We start from the raw sequence: 22,002 nt of genomic DNA on the forward strand, positions 1-22,002 counted from the left end.
ATCTCTCTCTCTCTCTCTCTCTCTCTCTCTCTCTCTCTCTCTCTCTCTCTATCTATCTGCTTTGATATAACAGCTCCACCTTCTCATAATTTGGAAACAAATGGACTCAGTAAAGGGCAAATGGAACTATAGGGGCACCTGGGTGGCTCAGTCAGTAAAGCATCTGACTCTTGATTTCGGCTCAGGTCATGATATCATGGTTTGCGAGTTTGAACCTGGGCATCGGGCTCTGTGCTCACAGCGTGGAGCCTGCTTGAGATTCTCTCACTCTCTGTCTCTCTCAGAATAAACAAATAAACTTAAAAAAATGAGAGACTGTAACTCAGAATATTAAGCTGGCTGTATCGAATGAAATGTGAATATAATGTTTCATAATGGGGGAAAATCTTACGGAACAGGTTACAGAGTGATGACAAGTTGTCTTCTGACTGATCAAAGGTATCGACATGTATCAGACAATAGCCAGTCATCTTAGCTTGCAAATAACGTGGGAAGTGAACCATTAGACATGTCAAGTGACCAAACAGGGATGTGCAGAAATTAACTTTTCTTTTTATTATATATCATATAATGTAGTAGTAAAGTTTGAAGTGCATGAATAAAAAGTTAGTGAAATTACAGGAGGAACAATCTATATAGCAATAAGAGGTGCATTCCTTGTGCATCTGAAAGGAAAAGAAAAAAGAGTTTTCACTCATTTTGGCCTAAAACTTAGTGTCAGGTTCCCAGGATTCTGACATCAGAACCCGGATAACGCTGATTAGAACCATAGGGGCTTTACAATAAAAGCTAAAATATTGACCATATGATGGCAAAAAGTCTTATTTTGTGGTTAACTGATTCTCTTCTAGCTACTCTCTGATGAAGTTGGTGGCGCCGTGGAGGAGGACCGCCGTCTCCTGGACGAGGACCGGGACCGCTCAGCGTTGTAGGGGACGTGCTTCTCGTAGTTCTCCATCTGAGCCTCCATGACCTCTCTCTGCTGCTGCCGGATGGTCTGGCTGATGAGCCCTGGGAGAGCGTGGATGCTGCCAATCAAAGTCTCTAGCTTTGTTTCCACGGTAACAATCCTCTTCTCAAAGTCTTCGCTCCGCTCATTTAGGTCAGAAATCATGTCATACATGATGTTCTGGGTCTGCAAAACAGGAGGGGCATGAGTAGGGCAACCAGGAAGTCCAGGTTTCATGCCACCTGCCCAGGAAGTGAGTGGTCCGCTCTCTTCAACCCTTTGCTGGAGCTGTCTGTCTTTCTGTCCCATTTCCCTCTAGAGGGCCACCCGGGTGGCTCATCTGGTTAAGCATCCCACTCTTGGTTTTGGCTCAGGTCATGATCTCACAGTTTGTGAGCTGCAGCTTCATGTCAGACTCTGTGCTGCCAGCGATGAGCCTACTTGGGATTCTTTGTCTCTCTCTCTCTCTCTCTCTCTCTCTCTGCCCCTCCCCCCACTTGTGTTTTCTCTTTCTTCCTAACTTAACAAAACAAAAACAAAAAAAAATGTGCTCTTAGCTGCTTAACAACCTCTTAATGATGATAAATGAACTGACTGAGTAAAGGAGATACTGTTCTGGATCACAGGCACGTAGTTTGAGTTTGGTCCTGGAGACAGAGTGCGTTAGCTTCATTTTTTACTACATAATCTGGAGCCTATGTGAGCAACATCCATTCATTCAGAAAATACTGAACCCTATGGCAAGACAGCCCTAGAGCCGTAATAGTAAGCATGGCACTAAAGAAATACTTTGAAAGAAACAGCATCTTGCCTCATTGATATTCTCCTGAGGCGACACTATGCGGTATATATTTATATTAATTTTATATCTAGTAAGATATTCTATTATTTCCAAGCAGTCTGTTTTATCATTTGACCCTGGAGTGATGCAAGAGTCTGCCCATGATTGTTCAAGATGTGTCTACGGGAGAGCCATGTTTGTAAATATGAAGAACATCTTCGAGTCTCATATATGTGCCGCCCACCTTAAATGTGTGATAGATGTATGCTGTCCTACGGGTAAGCTCTGGAAGACGTCACTATCTTCTATTCATAAGAGCTCAAATATTCAACTTCTACATATTTATATAGTGTGTGTTATTGATATACTTGAAAATGAATATAGTTGTGTTATTTCATGAGACTAAGACAAGTAGGTGTGATTTTCATAGATGATACTGGAAACTTTATAAAGGACAGAGCTGATTTATCAAACAAACAACAGAACGTACTGAGAGAGACCCTTTTAAAAGCACTTGTGTTAAAACACTGAAAACTTCCAGACAGGCCACTATAAGACCTCTTTTGGACTTAGCTCAGGAAAATGCCAGGTCATTGATGGCAAATACTCATATTAAAAAAAAATATATTTGTTTAGGGGCATCGGGGTGGCTCAGTTGGTTGAGTGTCCGACTTTGGCTCAGGGCATGATCTTGCGGTTTGTGGGTTCGAGCCCTGTATCAGGCTCTGTGAGGACAGCTCAGATTCTGTGTCTCCCTCTCCCTCTGTCCCTCCCTTGCTTGTGCTCTGTCTCTCCTGATTTTAAAAACAAATAAAACATTTAGACAAATTAAAAATTATATTTGTTTAAATGTTTATTTTGACAGAGAGCGTGAATGAGAGTGGGGGAGAGACAGAGGGAGACAGAGAGAGAGAGAACACACGGAGAGGGCCACTTAAGCTAGCTCCAGGCTCAGTGTGAAGCCTGATGCAGGGCTGAGCCCATGGACCATGAGATCATGACCTGAGCTGAAATCAAGGGTTGGATGTTTAACCAACAGAGCCACCCAGGTGCCCCTAAATATTCATATTTTTAAAGTGGAGTTTACTTGAAAGAGACAACCAAATCAACCAGATAACTCTTGTAAATGTGAAAGAAGAATCTGGGAACCACTCATGTCCTTGTAAAAAGTAGTGATTTTTTAAATAATGAAAATAGAATCATAAATTATGAAAACCAATCACTTTTTTTTTTTTTAAAGATGATTTTCATGTTAAGGTGTGATTTCATTGATGAGTCCTATGTAGTTTTGAAGGTCAGGGTCAAACCCAGGATGTAGTTCTCCTCTCAGAGGGATGAGACGGAATGACAAATATGAAACTCAATGGTATTGTCTCATATCCCATGTATATTTCCTATGGGACTTTCAAGTCACTGTAAGTGGGAAGGCTTTTTGAATGGGGCTTGAATAATTTAGGGAAACAGCACGTGAAGGAAGAGATTTAAAAGATTTTAGAAAAAATATTTTAAGCTGGACCATCACATTAGGGCTAACTGTTGGTTTGACGTGCAAAACAAATTTGGGGTATCCTCCTCCCAATGCATTATCAGTAACCATTCATTCCAAGGGCTGAGATCCCAAGCTTACCTTTGCCAGGTCCACCAAGGTATTGGCTTGGTCATTCAGCTTCCTCTGCTCCATTTTTACACTTCTTAATCTAAAAGACAGAATCTCAAATCAGAAAGGTTCCTTCCTCTCTCCTGCTGTCAAACGCCTTCCAAAGAGCATGCATAAAATCGACAAGAGCAAATAACTGCATGGATAATGCCTTGAATATTTGGGGGTCAAGTTCAAACTGGTTATGTATCTGGAACAATGAGAAGCATGCTTCCCCAACACCGCAAAAAGGAAAGGAAAGGAGAGAGAGAGAGAGAGAGAAAGAGAGAGAGAGAGAGTAAGACATGAGGTGTCCTTAGGACAACTATTTACCAGGGAGTTAAAAGTTGAATTGGGAGAAAAGGCTCATAAGGATTTAACCATATGAGAAAAGCCAAAACATTCCTTAAAATCCCAGTATCATTTCAAATAGACATAGGAAGAAATAGGCAAAGCGACGGGACTTTCACCAAGGTTGGAGCAGTGAGCACCTTCCTATGCCTACATGACGAGATACACGGGATAGAGAGCCCTGTTCAGTTTGAGATGGATTGGGTTAGGTACTTGAACCTGATGAGAACACAGTGATAAGTGAGATTCTTAGTAGCAAAAATAAGACTTTTATTCAACCAGCAGCAAGAGAACCCAAAACACATAAGTCTCTTATTCTTCATTGTGTTTTGCTTGACTTTTATCTTAAAGTGCCATTGAATTGGAAGGGAAGCCAGGCCATCGCCTTGGGAGAATTTCCCTTAATTTTTTTTATTGTAGATAAAAGCCAGCGGACAATTAAAATGTCTGACAGATGGGATTTCTGGTTGTAAAGTTGCTTTTAAATCTCAGTGCGTATATCTGATGGACAGTCAAAACACTGCTGTTAAAAAAAAATCTTTCTTAATGATGACTCTTGCTAGTTCTTACTTAAGCACTAAATATTTAAGAAAAATATTATAGTGAATAATTTCATACCAAGAAATTAAGATTTCCCAACATGAGAAAAGGGATTTATTGTTCTTTAAGTCAGCAATCCGAGTCATCCTCCAAACAAGCCTCTCTTAGCTACTTAAAAAAAAAAAGTCCATGCTAACCTTGATGATATGTCATTTACAGAGTATAGTATTGATGCTGGAGAAAGTAATCTTTATAATTTCCCAACTTCAATGAAAAGTAATTACAAAAAAAAAAGGATCAAAAATTCACAGGGCAAGATTTTACTGCCAGGGAGATTTTTACAACAAATGTTCAGTGTGCAGTGATTTTGTTTTGAAACTACGATACCAATATGTCACCAAATCTGCTTGACAGTGAAGACAGACTTCCTTCTGCCAGTATGGGCTGAACTGACACGTGTCTATAACACGATATTTAACAATGTAAAGCAGCTTAAGGTTATAACTTGTAATGGTGAGTCTGTGTTTCCCTATTAGAATGCTCAATTAATTGGCTCCTTTCTATGCTAATATAAAGATGGACTATGTGTAAGTGTAAAAGGAATTTACAAATTGGCATTTAAATCTAACACGTTGTTGAGATAAATTTCTCTATGTACTTACAAGGATTACAATTCTTGATGTACGCCTTTTGAAACCAAGTCCCCTTCCATTCCCCCGACCCCTGGCCAAAAATATATGACCCACAAAAAAACCACCTTTAAACATGTGGAGGTCATTCTACAGAAATGTACTAGAGAGAACAACAGTGTCAGACGTGGACTCCATTCTCCCTGGCCCTAATTTGACCTTCGGTTTCTTAATGTATGAAGTGCAGTGGGTTAGGACAGGACAGCACTTCTGAAGTGCCGTGTTTGTACCGACAGAGGTGTTCTGGGCGGCTGTGTGATACCCAAACCAGAAGACATTAAATACTAAACCAGATGGAGAGATGGTTACTCCCTCTTTTTCTCTTCCAATTCTTGATTATTACAAGAAAAATGTCTCAGGCTAGTCCTCTCCTGTTTTTATCTCCCAACACCTGCTCTTCTCTCCTTTTTGAAAAGAGACAGGATTTCAGCTGGGAGCTTTCTGCCGGCAACAGTTCTGTGGCTAGAATTCAACACCAGTGTTTCAAATGTCGCTTGATGCTACCTTTACCTCTCTTTGCTGGGAGTGGGAGCTGGGTTTTTGTTGTTGTTGTTGTTTTTATTTTATTTATTTATTTATTTTTAGCTATTTTGTGATAGAGATTTACACGAAGCTCTGTTTTCAAATTCAAGGAATGGGACCATTAGCTCATGAATGACTCAAGTCTGGGCAACCAGATCAGAAGCCTCCAGCAACTTGGGAGTGCAGGGAAGGCCCTGAGGTTGGCAAGCCCAGTGGAAGGGCCAGTGCGTGCCCCTTAGCTGAGGTGGGTACTCTGCTCTTGAATGACCATATTATGTTTCTGACAGTAGAATTTTGCCCAGTTTTTTCCCCCACTAATCTGGAAAGCTGACATAGAGTAGCCTATTCAATCCGAATGCCTTAAACTCCTTGAATCTAATCTAAATCATCTTGCCTTGCTGTTCCTGAGCCTACTTAAAGCTGCACCTGCCAGAATATTTGACTTTTTCTGCCCCCCCCCAAAAGAAGAATAAGGAACGTATGTTGACTTCTTCCTTGTGAACTTCACTTATCACAGGAAAGTATCATGATTTTGGATCACATTTCCATAGCAGCAATCAGACTACTGAAATTCACAAATAAAGGACCCGCTTGGATGCATGCAGCCGGTAGAAAATTCTGCAAATGTTGAGAGGAGCGGCTCACACAACTTACTTCCGGGCTCTATTTTCATTTTGTTGAAATAAAAAGACAAAACAAAAGAAAAGAAACTGTAAAATATTCTGGAACAGAGTAACACAGTGCGGTGTTAAGTTGTGCACAGGGGGCTCGATTCGTTAGCTGAGAGACCCTGTTTAGGCTCTGTAGGATTTTGGCATGGTGGTCAAAGAAAAACACGGTTGACTTATAGTATCAGCCTTCATCGCTAGGAGACTCCCCCCACCTGAAATACAACGCTTCCTCCAGAAGGAAGGTTCAGAAGGAAGACCCTCTGTCAAGTCATCACGGCCTCTTTGATACACGATGTCCAAGGAAACTGTAGGAACCGTTTTGGCCTAATATGAATGTCACAGGGTTAAAAGGACAGTGTTCTACATCAGATGATTATAATGGTGGTGGTGTTTTTGGACGGCATCCATCTCTTCCGAGTTGGGGCTTCTTAGAAGCCTGGTTTTCTGAAAGGTGGGTCGTCCAAAATTCAGTGTTAGAGAAATTATATGTATGGAATTTCTCAGCTCTGAGACAAGTTCATGTCGATTGCTGGGTCTACAGTTGAGATAGAAGAGTTGATAAGCTGACACCAGAAAAAGTATTCAAAGGTATATAGGAACAGAATGCTTCACGGCATTAAGTGATGATCTAAAAAGACAGATTTGTTAGTGAAAAAGAGGACACGAGCCTGGAGAAGCAGGCATCCACCAGAGACGAGGGAGGCCATGTGTCAGGGAGCGAGGCTGTGAAGTTTGGAAAAGAGGGGAGTCCAGATAGAGCTCTGGAAAAGCTCTTGGGTCAAATTGGAGGACAGGAGAGGCCAGAGAGAGAGCTCTATCAAATGAATTTGTAACTTCTCCCTCAAGCAGCAAGGTCTGATTTCACCCGGTGCCCATTTCACCGAGGCTGATAGTCTTGCTGTATCTGAATGGGGGGCAATGGGAGCCTTGCCCTTAAGAATCGAGCCCTATGTGCTTTCCTGTATCACTAACTTAAAATGAGAGATTATACATGATTAGAATCATCGAGCCAAACCCAGCCCATAGAAATTTTAAGTTGTACTTTTTTTTTTTTTTACAAAGTACCACCCCACACCTCAAAGGAGATCTAACCCCAAGACTAAATTATAAAACAATTCAGAATATTGGAGCTGCTCGAAGCTCCTCTACTTTAGACGTTCAGGTTGCTATAGAAGAAACAGAGTGAGAAATGTCAAAGAAGGCAGAAGAATCATGAGGGGTTTCCTGTTACTCTATCCCAAAGTAGCATGCGGAAGACCCACGTAACCTGTACCTCGAAAACCTTAAGATCGGGTCAGGCCACCTTCTAGCAATCTAACAATTGCTTAGGGACAATGTGTCAACTTCGGTTCCCCCAAATAGTTTTTCCCAGCATATTAGAAACATTTTCAAAGCTAGAGCAAAGTTGAAAAAAACTTACGGTGACCATCTCTAAGCTGTCCCCTGAGGTTTCAGCACGAATACATTTCACAATAAGATATATGAACTAGAAGTGTATAAATACCCACCATTCATGCATGGCTACAAAATTAGTACAGAAACTGCCAAAGCTCTTTTTCCAGTGTTTTTGTTAGATACAGAAACCTACCAATGGCATCAAAGGCCAATTCACATTTCATTATCTATTTAATAGCTATCTCATGCTGATGGGAAGGGTTATAAATATGATCCCGGAGGAAATGGGGCATGTGGCTGCTTGACCCACAGACTCACTGTACCTGCCCACACCCCAAAAGGTAAGTTTTTTTTAAGAATATACTTGAGCAGTATAGGTTAGTGGCAAAACATTCAAAGTACAAGAATGCTTTCTCCACGGTATACTGTGTGTTCCTCTTGCATCAATGTTAGGTTCCTATGTGGTATGGTTGTGGGCATGTAGGAATGACCTCTGTGCCAGGAGGGGTGTGCCTGGTGACCCTGGAGGGGGAGGTCTGTCCTCAGAGGTGAAGGCCCAGCATCTCTCAGCAGACTCATCTCAGAGATCTAAACTTGAAGGAATCAATATGTGGAGGCTCCATGGGGGGAGAGGGAGTATTTGGTTGTAAAGGTGGCCGTGGGCCTCAGCAAGCAATTCCCTCTCGTGAGCCAGATCTCCTACAGTGTTCCTCCGTCTTTCCCTTTTACAATTTCCCAGACTTTGAAAGAGTGTTACCTTAAGATTCTAGCCTTTCCTTACAAGGGGACAGAAAGCATAGTTGTGGGCCCGGTGTGAAGTCACAGAGCTAAAGGTGAAATGATGTCACTTTGGTGCTGGTGGCGGCAAGATCATGACTGAATAGCTCTGAGTGGCCAGGAGGGTTGGCTGCTCTACCATCCATGCAGCATCTTCCTCCTTTTTAGCTCTCAGGGTGCCTGGATGTGATTCTCATTAAGGCAAGTAGCAATTTCTAGATGCAGTCCACATTCCCAGCGATAGTTATTTAAAAAGCACAGAGGGAGAGGTTAAAGGGTAGCATTTGAATGCTTAGGGATTTCCCATAGGATGTGAGGTGGGATCCAGTACCTATGAACTACCTAAATATACAAAATAAAAGCTCTAGCTTCAGAGCGTTTCTGGTCTGCTGTGCTGGGCAGCTCTAGGAAGACCCATCTTGCTCTGTAATCAAGACACTTAGTGTTTACCCACCTTTCCATGATTACCCCAGTAGGCTGCATGAGCAAAGCCACTTTTCTGACCCACACATGTAACTGAGCTGCTCTTCCCCACACAGAAATGGCATTGAGTTAAGAGCAAGGTGGCACGGCCTCAAGACCAATGCCATGCGAATGTACTTACGGTAAGGATGCTGCCAGCCTGGGGGAGAAAGAGCTGGTGCTTTTAAGTCATTATTGAAACTTACTACATAGACGTTTGTCCTTTCAAAGTCTATGATAGTTATATGTAGCATAGAAACAAAATAGCACGACAGAACTTAAGCATATTGAATAAGGGCGGCCTGCATAAAATCAGAATCATGGTAAAAGGCACTATAAAATCTATAATGAACATGTAGCAAATAGAAAATCCCCTGAGTCCTGAGTAAAGGCTAATTTAAAAATGCAAGTATTAAATCAAGTGTAGGTGCCTTCATAGAAAGGTGTTGGCAGTCTGTTAAAAACAAAATCCAGAGCGACCATAAAATGTTAAATATTTTTCAAGATTTTGCAGTCTATACAAACTAAACATCCTAGGGCAAGCCATATGAATAAATAAGTTATATTAAGACATATAATTGCAACTGAAAATATTGTTTCTAAAGAGAGAAGCTGAGAAGACATTTTAATTAATATATTAAATGACTCTCCTTCCAATAACTGATGATTCTGAGTCCAAAAAAGAACTGACAATTTTCTCAGGATTTCATTTATGGAATTATTAAATTGCCAAATAGTGTCTTCTGAGAACACACATGACTGTGTTTTCTATTTTTTCCCTCTCACAAAAGAAGAATAACCAAGTGTGGGAATTTAAGACCCAGAGCCACAAAAAGCAGGATGACAATGAATGAAAAATGGTACTTACTGATGAATAGCTTGCAAGAATTTTCGTTGATGTTTTCTTACTTTTGCATGATCTATCTTTTTTACTAGCTTTGTATTTTTATAAATTAGCCATGTTTCCCTGAGTACATTGGCAGCTGCGTTTTTCACCTGTTAAGAAAACAAACAAACGAACAAAGCAGTTGATAAATTCCCAGAGCAGAATCCTTTGCAAACGTGGCCGGGGGTCCTATTCTTAATCCCAAAGATCATGGTAAGTTCCAGCTCTGTTTAGTAACTATTTCTCAAAAGAGTATTTTCCTTGAATTTGTGCCTTTTAAAAAGCACCTGTATCTGGGAACAACATTTAAGTTGAATTATTAGGGAGGTACCGATCTCTCTCTGGACCGACCTCTACCCATCAGGAACATTTTCATCCAACCAGTTCTTTTAAAACTCAAGAGGTGCTTGAAGCCTGTCCGGCAACATTACAGGGGGGTGGGAGGAGGTTGGAAGGGGTACTGATTTCTGCTCCTTATATTCCATTTGTTGTCCCCGTGTTCTTCATTTCCTTGGAGAGAGGCAAAATGCCAGAAGGCCAAGGTGAATCTTGTCCTTTGCAAGCTTGCTTGGCATTTTTGGCTTTGAACTACAGGAAGGGCACCTTTCCACTGCTCAGTGTCCAAGCAGACCTGTTCTGCCCTTCCTGAGTGACTCAGCAAACTGTATGTCTGTTAGCATGCTTTAATGAGCTGCCAGCCTATGTTGTCATGATTTTGTGGGTTAACCTGAGTACGCGGCATTTCAAATGGGTGGGACAAACCTAAAAGATAAAAGTGTTTTAGTGACACAGCCAAGACCTACTGTGGCTGATGGAAGGTATGAATACTTCCTAGTAATATTCGAGCACTTCCTTTCGTGATGAGCATCTTCAACAATTCCTGGGTGCTGATAAAGGCCCAGAGACGGACAAGCTCCTCCTTTCTTGCCCACACTGCAGGGTCTGATGACCCAGAGCTGCCCCTAAGGCTTGTTGTTAATGACTTACTCCAAGAAATTGATCCATTGAATTCTTCTGAATGACAGACCAAGCCTGTTTCACAAAGAGCAGGCTAGTGGGGGGCTGGGTGGGGGAAGAACCCTTTTTAAGAAAGGCGCTGTGGGGGGCGCCTGGGTGGCTCAGTCGGTTGAGTCTCCGGCTTCGGCTCAGGTCAGATCTCACGTTCGTGGGTTCGAGCCCCGCGTCAGGCTCTGGGCTGACAGCGAGCTCAGAGCCTGGAGCCTGCTTGGTTCTGTGTCTCCTTCTCTCTCTGCCCCTCCCCCTCTCATGCTCTGTCTCTCTCTGTATCAAAAATAAATAAAACATTAAAAAAAATTAAAAAAGAAAAAAGAAAGAAAGGCGCTGTGGTAGGACAGACAGAGCCATGAACTGGTCTGGAGAAAGGGTTCTAAATTCTCGACTTTGGGCTAACCACGCCAAGACAAGCGGAGGAGCTAACCATTGTAGGACTTTAGTTTTCTCTTTCCTACATGAGAAGAGCAGAGAGAATTATCACTCAAGTTTGTTTCAGGCCTTAATTGTCAATAAGGAAGAGTCTTAGAATCACATGACAGCTATGATCCCAAGGATGTATATATGGCTTTTCACTCTGAGCACCGAAAGCATCAGGTTTGGTAGCTGACGGTGAATCTTTTTCCTGCTGCTAAAAAGGTTTCTTTTTGAGGGAAATTGCTAGAACCCATTTTAAGAAAATGACTCTTTCTTAAATCTGCTTTTAGCAGCGACTTCGGGTTATAATGCACTTTCTCTGGATATTCATCAGAGTCTGCACAGAGAGCATTCAGTCTGAAACCAGGGGAGAAATGAAATGTCAGGTGCTGAGCACCAGCAGTGCGGCTGGGAAACAGCACTACCATCCGCAGTGAAGTTCAAGGGTGTTGCAGGTAAATTCTTTGCTCTTCAGTCTTATGGAAACACAGGGGTGGGGAAGGCTTTGATCCTCATGTCCTTTTCAGAGGTAAGGATGCTTATAAGTGGCTAAGGGTTGAGGACCTTGCTTTTACTTTTTATTTATTGTTTTAAGTTAAAGTTTATTGTAGAAAGGGCTGCTATGAACATTGGGGTACTGGGTGTTCTATGGAAACCAATTTGACAATAAACTACTGAAAAAAAAAGTTAATTTATTTATTTTTAAGAGACAGAGAGGGATAGACGGAGGGAATCCCAAGCAGGCTCCGCCCTGTCAGCACAATGCGGGGTGCTCAGACTCACAAACCACGAGATCATGACCTGAGTTGAAATCGGGAGTTGAGCACTCAACTGACAGAGCCACCCAGGTGCCCTGAGGACCTCGCTTTTACATGGAGAGGGGAGGGAAGTTCCTGGCCCGCACTGACTGCCGCTGGAATGGGGTCCTTCCACACTGGGAAACAGGAGGGCCAGCTAAGTGAGGCCTCAGCTCTCTGAACAGCCTTAGCTACCTGGAAGAGGGCAAGGGGCCCTGGTGGATGCCCCCTCTCTGATTTTACCAGTCCAAGCCACAGAAGAGGAGGCTAGAAAACTTGGTAAAAAACAGATGGGGCCGTAGCACACAGCAGTTGATCATAGTAATGTTTGCAGGAGAACAAAACAATTGATTTTGCTTTGGATTCCCATCTACAAAGAGCAAATGCCAAATTACCAAGTCCTTAAATCGATTCACTGCTTGTCCTCGATGTATCTTAAATAATTGTTTTTCCTCTTTGGGATGGCAGGAGACAGGCTGAAGGGGAGTAGGGAACCTCAGTTTCTGAGTTCATGGGACTGAGTGAAAGCCCCCAGTTCTTTGCTGCAGGGTTCACACACACAAAATGCTCATCGTAGTTGACAGGCTAAGAATGAAAATGAGTCCTCATCTGAAAATGAAATCCCTACAGCTGCCTTTAAAAACTGTGAATCACAAGGATTTACGTTGAAACATTGCCCTTTCTGAGTCCCTTATAGGTTGTGAAACCCAGGAAGAACACTCTGGAAACATCCCATCTGCTTTTTCAAAACAGCAGTCACAACACATGTGCCCAGGAGTAGAGGAACATGTGCCCTCTGCTTACTGGTCACATGTGTCCAGAATAGTAGGTTTTTCTGGTCCCTCTTCAGGTTGGAAGGGACAGGGTGGAAAGCACCTCAGTGTTTCACAAGCTTGACTCTTTGTCACACGGCCCTGAGAACAACCTTATAGGGGAAACTGGAGAAAGGAAGTTGATCTGGAGGGAATCTTTCCTCTCTTTATGTAGCTAAGAACCCTGTCATGTGCCCATCCTGCCTCTCAAAGGGCAGGGGGATTGTCACTAACCTTTGTATCTCCCTAGCTCAGGGCTTTGGATGTAGGTGGTATTAAGTATTTCATACCATAGTGTCTACTTGCATAAAAAGAACCTTTTTTTTAGTGTTTTTATTATTCATTTTTAAGAGAGAGAGAGACAGAGAGAGAGAGTGAGAGTGCCTGAGTGGGGGGTCAGAGAGAGAGGGAGACACAGAATCCAAAGCAGGCTCTAGGCTCTGTCAGCACAGAGCCCGACACGGGGCTGAAACTCATGAACCGTGCGATCATGACTTGAGCTGAAGTAGGGTGCTCAACCGTCTGAGCCACCCAGGCACCCTGGATCCTAAGACTTCCAATCATGAGCCACAGATATATATTTATATGTAAATATAGATGGTCAAAGGACCCTCTTGATAAGAAGGGTATATAGGTTACAGAAGAGACGTAGATGTAAGTACATCTTCCCTAATTTCCATTTTCTAATTCAACAAATTTATGGAGCGTCTACCACATGGTGAATACCATGACAGTTGCTGGATCATGGATCTAGCCCGCAAAAATTAGTAGCAGTAGTGATTCCTGTGCCAATTAATGAGCCGACAACACTGTGAAATACTTCCCTAACATCAAGAAATAAGGAGAGGGAGGGAGGGTTCCTTCTTAGCAGGAAACTTCTCCCTTCCCCTCATCCCTTCCTCCACAGCCAGGGAAAAAGGGAAAACATGAACATTTGCTCTGCCTGACTCATGCTCCATCCCAATTAAAATCTTTTACTGGAAACATTTTGAAAGGCATATTAATAATCAGGTATGTTGGGAAAACAAAGGCCCTAAAAGCAATAATACTATTAAAGGTAACGGTCCTTAGGCAGATGCCTTAAAACCAACTTCGCAGTCAAAAAGGTCATGAAATGCTCTGATTTCTCCAGGTAGTGATGAAATATTAACGCCATAGGTCATAAGGTAAAAAATATTTTTCAGTGTAATACTATTGGATAAACCACAAAAGCACTTAAAAGCTGTTGGACTTTTCACTGAAACTTTGCCTTGCCCAAACCTATATAAACATTAGTAGAACCTGTTTTAAAGAGGACTTTGTTCATAGTTTTCCTCTGCTTTTGACTATTCTGATTGTTACTGAATTGCTTTTTCTTGGTCCATTTTCCCCTTGCCTCTCCCTTCAGAGACTTATTTTGGTGCAGTGCTTCTACTCTTCTCCGATTTCAGAGAAGGGACGTAACCTCGGACCCAAGAAGCAAGAGTTTCCCGCCTCCCATTCTCGTAACTATGGTAAAATGGGTAACGTGTTGCTTCACAGGCTGTGGGCAATGCTGGGGACAAACACAGACACCACTTCTAAACCTGGACACTAAGCCCACAGGCTGCCCAAGCCCTCTGTAGAGCGGGTACTCGGGGCTGGGTGGATACTGGGGCTTTGGAACACGGCAAGGTCAAGTGATCCAGTCACTGTGTGTTTTTCCCGTGGGGAGGTCTCCAAGCACTGGGTAAAAGCTCTAGAGGCTCAATCCTGCACAACTTCTGTTCACTTGTTAAGAGACATGTAGGACAAGAACTTACGTAACTGTATAGTGGTGTTCTTATTGAGAATTCTTAACAGGATTGGAAACACCCACGGTGGACATTAATATGTATAATTACCCTTTGTGGTACATCTAGCTGCTTTAAAAATTATGCCTGGGCTCTCAGGATCGCTTGTTTTCAAGTTTCTTTCCAAAATGAAAGTCTGCAGAGGCCGAACTCCAGGATTTCTTTGTGGTTCAAACGTGAACGAGGAGTAATAACATTTCCAAAAGATAGAGCATAGTAAACACTGCCTCTGGAAGGTGATAAATTGCAAGTCTATTAAGTTGCTGGTCCCGTCTTCCTAAAGCCCAGTGACAAGTTATTGTCCCTAGGCTTTCATTTTGAAATTATTAGATTATTCTAGGTACGTGGCCATTTTTTAATTGTAGAGTGACATGTAAACTTTTGCAATTACATAGAACAATCTCCCTTAATAGACTGCGCAATGACTAGTGTGCTGTGCTTGCACACGTAGTATTTCATGTGGCTAATGTTGTCACACAGAGAAACGACTTCTGTGTGAAATCGTTCTTGTGAAAACTTGGGCACAGTGAATAATTTTTCATGGAAATTATTCAATTCAGTTAAGAAACCCAATGGGAGGCTTGGAAAGTTACATTTCTTCCCAAAAGAATCATCAGCTGCTTAACATTCATACTGCTTTTTCTTTACAGCCATGGTCAGATTTCAGTCTATAATCACTACCTCTGTCGACCATGAGAAAAAAACACTTCTCCTGTGCAGTGCTTCAGGAGATAGTGGGTTTTCTCTAGGGGTAAGGAGTACCCTTGACCTTGTATTTTTAGGCTGCTTCTTGGTAACTATGTATGGTGTTTAGGTTCTTGTTTACTCTCTTCCCTCTTACATCCTAGAATCATTCATGGATGATTCAGATTTTAGAACTTTTGAAATTGCAGTTGACATACAATATGACATTACTCACATGTGTACAACATAGTGACTTGACAGTTCTACATGTTACAACATGCTCAGCCCAAGTACAGTTACATCTTTATGTCCCTGTACAAAGTTGTTACAAGAATATGAACTATATTCCCGATGCTGTACTGTTCATCCCTGGGAGTTGTTTATTTTATAACTGGAAGTTGGTATGTCTTAATCCTCTTCAACTGTTTTGCCCATCCCATACCCCCACACCCCTCTGGCAATCATCAGTTGGCTCTGGGTATTTAAAAGCTTGGTTTTTTTTAGTCTGTTTCTCTCTCTCTCTCTCTTTTTTTTTTACTGTGTTTATTCACTTGTTTCTTAACTTCCACATATGCATGAAATCATATGGAATTTGCATTTGTCTGACTTATTTCACTTAGCATTACACTCTCTGGCTCCATCCACATTGTCGTGATTTCACTCTTTTCTATTTGTGTATATCTGTATCACATCTTCTTTATCCATTCATCCATTGATTGAAACTTACATTGCTTCCAAATCTTAACTATTTTAAATAATGTAATAAATATAGAGGTACATATATCCTTTCCAATTAGTGTTTGTGGTTTCAATATCCAGAGCTGGACTGTGTAGTATTTCTATTTTTAATTTTTTTTTTTTTTTAGGAACGACTATATTGTTTTCTGTAGTGGCTGTACAAATTTACATTCCCACCAACAGTGCACATGGGTTCCCTTTTCTCCACATCTTTGCCAACACCTGTTATATCTTGTTTTTCTGAGACTGTTTTAATTGGGTTTTGATGAGAGATGTTGAGCATCTTTTCATGTGCCTGTTGAGCATCTGTTTGTCTTCTTTGGAAAATTTCTGTTCAAGTTCTCTATCTATTAAAAAATGTTTACTTGTTTTGAGAGAGAGAGAGGGAAAGAGATCCTCAAGCAGACTGTGTGTGCTTTTAGTGCAGAGCCTGATGTGAAGCTCGAACTCCTGAACCATGAGATCATAATCTGAGCCAAAATCAAGAGTTGGATGCTTAACTGAATGAGCCACCCAGACACCCCTATCTATCCATTTTTATTTGGATTATTCTTTTTTGGGATTTAAAGGAGTTCTTTAAATATCTTGAATATTAACCCTCTTATTGGTATATCATTTTGCAAATATATTCTCCTATTCACTAGATTGCCTTTTCATTTTGTTGGTAGATGATCCTTTTAATGAATTGTTAAATGTGGTTTGCTCATATTTTGCTGAGGATTTTTATATCTATATTCATCAGAAATGTTGGTCTGTAGTTTTCTTTTCTTTTCTTTTTTTTTGTAGTGTCTTTGGTTTTGGGATCAGAGTAGTGCTGTCCAGGTAGTAGAATGAATATGGAAGCATTCTTTCCTCTTCAAACGTTTTAGAATAGTGTGAGAAGGATAAATGTTTGGTAGAATTCAGCTATGAAACCATTTGGTCTTAGACATTTCTTTGTTGGGAGTTTATTAGTAGTAGTAGTTGGTATGGGTTCAATTTTATTACTAAGAATTGGTGTGTTCATATTTTCTACTTCTGACTTAGTCTTGGAAGACTGTATGTTTCTAAGAAGTTATCCACTTCTTCTAGACTATTCACTGTGTTGGTGTATAATTTCTTGTAGTAGTCTCATAATCTTTTTCATTTATGTGGTGTTTCTCCTTTTTCATTTCTGATTGTATATATTTGAGTGCCTGCTCTTTTTTTTTTTTCCCATGAACACTCTGGTTAAGGGTTAATGAATTTTCTTTACCTTTTCAGTGAATCTGCTCTTCCTTTCATTGATCCTTTCTATTCTTTTTTAGTCTCTATTTATTTTGGCTCTGAGTTTTTTTATTCCTTTCCCTCTACTAACTTTGGGCATAATGTTTTTTTAGTTTATTTAAATGTAAGGTTCAAGTATATATTTGTGATTTTTCTGATTTCTTGAGGTATTCTGTGTTGTTATGAATTTCCCTCTAAGAAATACCTTTGCTGCATCCCTAATGTGTTGGACTGTTGTGTTTCCATTGTCATTTGTCTAAAGGTATATTTTTAAAATATCCCCTTTGATTTCTTCATAGATTTATTGGTTATTTAGTAGCATGTTGTATAGCCTCCATGTATTTTTCCCAATTTTTTCTTATAATTAATTTCTAATTTCAGAGTGTCGTGGCTGGAAAAGATGCTTGATATCATTTCAGCCTTAAGTTTATTGAGCCTTGGTTTGTGGCCAAATATGTGATCTTTCCTGGAGAGTGTTCCATACACACTTGAGAAGAACACATATTCTCCTGTTTTAGGATGGAATGTTCTGTGTATATCTGTTAGGTCCATCTGGTCTAATGTGTGTTCAAAGTCACTGTTTTCTGGTCGATTCTGTTTGGATGATCTATCCATTGACATAAGCAAAGTGTTAAAGCCTCCTATTACTGTGTCACTGTCAGTTTCTCTTTTTTGTCTGTTAATATTTGCTTATGGATTTAGGTTGGGTATATGGATATTTATAATTGTTATATCCTCTTGTTGGCCTGATCCCTTTATCATTATGTAGCACCTTTCTTGGTCTCTGGTTACAGTCTTGGTTTAAAGTCCATTTTGCCACCCCAGATTATCTCACCTGCCATTCGCATAGAATATATTTTTCTATTCCTTCACCTTCAGTCTGTATGCGTCCCTCTATCTGCAGCGAGTCTCTTGGAGGCGGCCTAGAGATGGGTCCTATTTTCCTATCCATTCAGTCACCTTGTGTCTTTTGATTGGATCATTTTGTCTACTTTCATTTCAACTTCTTGTTGACAGGTATGTACTTATTGCCATTTTGTTGTTTGCTGGTTGTTTCCGTAGTTCGATGTTTCTTCTCTTGCTCTCTTCTGTGTGATAGCTCTCTGTAGCTTCGTGTGAGGATTCTGTTTCTTTTGTGTGAACTTATTACTTATTGATGGTTGGCCTGTGGTTACAACAAGGTGCATATATAATCCAATATCCAATGTGTATAACAGTCTATAGTAAGGGTAGCTCAAGTTCTAAAGCATTCTAGAAGCACTGCCTTTCTATTTGCCACTCATGTTCTATGTGTATAACATCATATTTGTGTATCCCCTAATTTTTGTATATGTAAGTGATTTTACTACTTTTGTCTTTTTACCCTTCACACTAGTTTTAAGTGACTGATCTACTACCTTTACTACATATATGCTTTTACCAGTGAAATTTTTCCTTTAATTTCATTAAGGCCCTTCTTTCCCACTTAAAGAAGTATCTTTAACATTTCTTTTAAGGATGATTTAGTGGTAATGAACTCCTTTAGCTTTTGTTTGCCTAGGAACCTCTTTATGTCTCCTTCCATTTTGAATAATAAACTAGCTGGGTAGAATATTCTTGATTGTAGGTTTCTACCCTTCCACAGTTTTAATAAAGCACATGCCACTCCCTTCTCATCTGCAGAGTCTGCTAAAACCTCAGCTTAGATAGCTTCATGGGGTTTCCCTTATATGTAACTAGTTGCTTTTCTCTTGCTACTTTTAAGATTCTCTATTTATCTTTAACTTTTGCCATTTTAATTATTTTGTGTTGCAGTGAGGACGTCTTGCATTCATTTTGTTTGGGGTTCTCCGTGCTTCCTGGACCTGGATGTCAGTTTCCCTCCCCAGGTGAGAGAAGTTTTTAGTCCTTTCCTCTCTCTTGCTTCGGGGACCCCCTATAATTGCTGAACTGTTTTGTTCAAACTTTAATCCACTGTTCATTCCTTCTAGTGTGTTTTTCACTTGTTACTGTATTCTTCAGCGCTGACTGATTCTTTATATTTTCTCTGCGAAAGTTCTCAATCAGTTCACTCTTCTCTCAAGCTTATGACCATTACCTTGAACTCTTTGTCAGGCAGATTGCTTATCTCAATTTTGTTTGGTTTTATCTTTTTCTTCCTTTTTGAACATACTCCTCTGTGTGCTCATTTTGTCTCACTCTCTAGATCAGCTAAGTCTCCTGGTGTTAGAAGTCCGGCGTCCCGTGGGGCCCCCTTGTGCAGTCCACCCTGCTAGGCAGAACCACGTCCTCCAGGGGTGTCTGCGGTGTGGGTTCCATGTGCCCTCCTGTTGTGCCGGGGCTTGACTGCTCTGGGCCCACTGGTACCTGAGGCTGGCCCCCCTCCCTGGGGCGGTAGTTGCTTTAGGGGGATGCTCGCCAGGTGCAGTGGAGTGGACAGTGCTAGCAAGGAAGATGGAGGCACCAAAATTGGTTCCTGCAAAGTCCAGCCACCCAGGCTGCAGGAGAGCAAAAAAAATTGTGTCCACCAGCACTCCCATTCCTGGAGAAAGTTCCTACCCATCCTTGCCTCTCCAGCACATACCCTAAAATTAGTCCATAAATCTCCTTCATGTATAATCCAGGTGCTTTCCAGTCTGCTGTCCCCGTACCAGGTCTCGGAAGCCTCTAGGCTTCCATGTCTTTCAGAGGTAAGCCCTGTTGATTTTTGAATTCTGAACTTAGGGGGACTCACCTTTCCAGTAACAGGGGGTGCCCCATGGCGTGATGTTTGATGCTCTTGTGCCTGAGGCGGTATCCCCGTGCCTGTGCCCTCCCTCTATTCTACGGGTCGCCATGCGGGCAGTTGGGTTCTCTCGTGCATCTCTGCTGCTTCTCCCTGTGCCTTTCTCTTTTAAGTCTTCAGCTGTGGAAGATCTGTCCTTCTAGTCCTCAGGTCGTTCTCAGGGTCAGTTACATTATCTCTAATTGTAGTCTTGATGTATCCATAGAAAGAGGTGAGCTCAGGACCCAACTGTTCTGGTATTTTAGAGATTGCATAAGTAACCAAATAGAATCAAGTTCCAAGTAAATGGAACTCATTAAATTGAAGAGGACTATAAAAGGGCTATTATTTTCATATATTGTATTGACTCTAATAATGAAATGAGTATCATCAATGAGAAATTTATGTTTGATTCTAATGACATTTTGCCTATAAAAATCAAGCTGTCTGTAAGTGCCTTGGTCCTAAGTAATAACCTCAAAGTAGCTAAACTTTTAAGGAGTAGTAATAAGATGACAGAACTAATAAAGCATCATGGAGAATGTGAATTTTGAAATTACAATAATGCTTCTTATTGAAAAAGCTTTCTATAAACAAACTCCCTATAGATAATGTTGCATTATGAGTCAAGCTAAAGTATACAAGAACTTGTAACAGAAAAGCTGTAAGATCAGAAAACATGGTTCATTTGGGGAAATGAGTTCCATTCATAAAAACCAAAGAAAAGTCATCTAGATCTACAGTCCTCCAAAAGGGGCCAAGAATGGGCTTTGGTAGGGGGTCACGAGTAACATAAGCAAGAACACAGCCAATTTCTCTGCTCAACAGTTCTCATACCTGATTTGCTGAAGGAAGAGGACCATCAAAGCTTACAATTAATCCCCTGAGCCCTGGAGTATGATATTTCAGTTGTATGTACTCTAACTATAATAGGTATGCTGTGTATTCTGTAAAATAATTACATATGATTCTCAGGAAGATTACAACAAACTCAGGATACACAAACAAGGATTGTCCCAGTCTCCAAATCCTTGAGGAGTAACAAACCAAAGCAGCGGTTCTCACTGTTAGCCATTTTGTCCCCTGAGGGGGCATTTGGCAATGTCTAGAGACATTTTTTGGTTGGGGAAATGCTAGTGGCATCGACAATGCACAAGGACATCCACACAACAGAGAACTATCCAGGCCCAAAGGTCAACAGTGCTGAGGTAAAGCAATTAAATTATAAAACCAACCTGGAATAGCTCCCAACTAACCTGGGAGATCTGTATGAATCACAGATCTCTTCATTGAAGGTGCTCTATTGCAGATTTTAACATCACAATCTGTTCAGTAAGTAGGACATGAAATACCAATATCCCAATGTAAATCTAAAGAAATGACATATTTCCTTCTTAAGATAAAACAAAGTACCTGCTCAGGAAACATGGGGAAACCTGCCTCAGCGTGCTAACTTGGTTCCTCTAATCTGTGAGCCTGTCCCAGCTTTTGTTACATAATTGAAAAGATTTAAATGGGCTGTATGGTGTTTTAATGGAATTTTCTACCTTGGTGTGGCATTAATTCTTGTGAGATTTATAAGGTTTAATCCTCGTGATAAAATTATTTGGATTACACAAGGGACTTTTGGGGAAGAGTTTGGATAGCATAACTTCTGACTCTGAGATACGAACTGTACAGGACGGAACGCATCCAAACCAGCACGTGAGAGCCACAAAACATGTTACGATTTTGGATTCTGTGGCCTCACAGGCTGATATGCATGCATTTTCATTTCCTAGTACATTTTTGAAAGTGATAACAATTCTCCATTCAGCTCTGAACTGATGGCTCTCCTTGTGCTTTTTGGTAACATTCACCAATGTTCATGAGTTTGGAGAGCGAATTCCAGAGTTGAAAGAAAATGAGCGAAAACTCTGCGGAGAAGCAGACATTCTAACGGGGCACATCCAGGCCAACAGCATGGAATCTGCCATCGAGTGGCTGAGGTCACCTCGGCTGTATGTGGACCTTCCAAATGCAAGAAGTCTCATCATAGCGTCTGATGATAAGACTTAGAATCCAAGCTTCCATTTTGTAAATAAT

General features: G+C 41.1%; 1 protein-coding gene across 2 annotated transcripts in view; it reads right to left on the reverse strand.

Moving 5' to 3' along the window:
* Positions 1 to 532: 532 nt before the first annotated feature.
* Positions 533 to 22,002, reverse strand: part of KCNN2 (potassium calcium-activated channel subfamily N member 2) — a 163,727-nt gene continuing 142,257 nt past the window's right edge. Inside the window, exons 7-10 of one of the 2 annotated variants that reach the window (XM_029941949.1) lie at positions 9,642 to 9,769; positions 6,123 to 6,131; positions 3,358 to 3,427; positions 533 to 1,135 (exon numbers count right to left, since the gene is read on the reverse strand). In XM_029941949.1, coding sequence (XP_029797809.1) covers positions 848 to 1,135; positions 3,358 to 3,427; positions 6,123 to 6,131; positions 9,642 to 9,769 — 495 coding nt within the window. In that variant the 3' untranslated portion in view covers positions 533 to 847. The remainder of the gene's footprint in view (positions 1,136 to 3,357; positions 3,428 to 6,122; positions 6,132 to 9,641; positions 9,770 to 22,002) is intronic. The other variant, XM_029941948.1, reaches the window with a different exon arrangement.

Source organism: Suricata suricatta, chromosome 6 (genome assembly GCF_006229205.1).
Source record: "Suricata suricatta isolate VVHF042 chromosome 6, meerkat_22Aug2017_6uvM2_HiC, whole genome shotgun sequence".
Lineage (NCBI taxonomy): Eukaryota > Metazoa > Chordata > Mammalia > Carnivora > Herpestidae > Suricata > Suricata suricatta.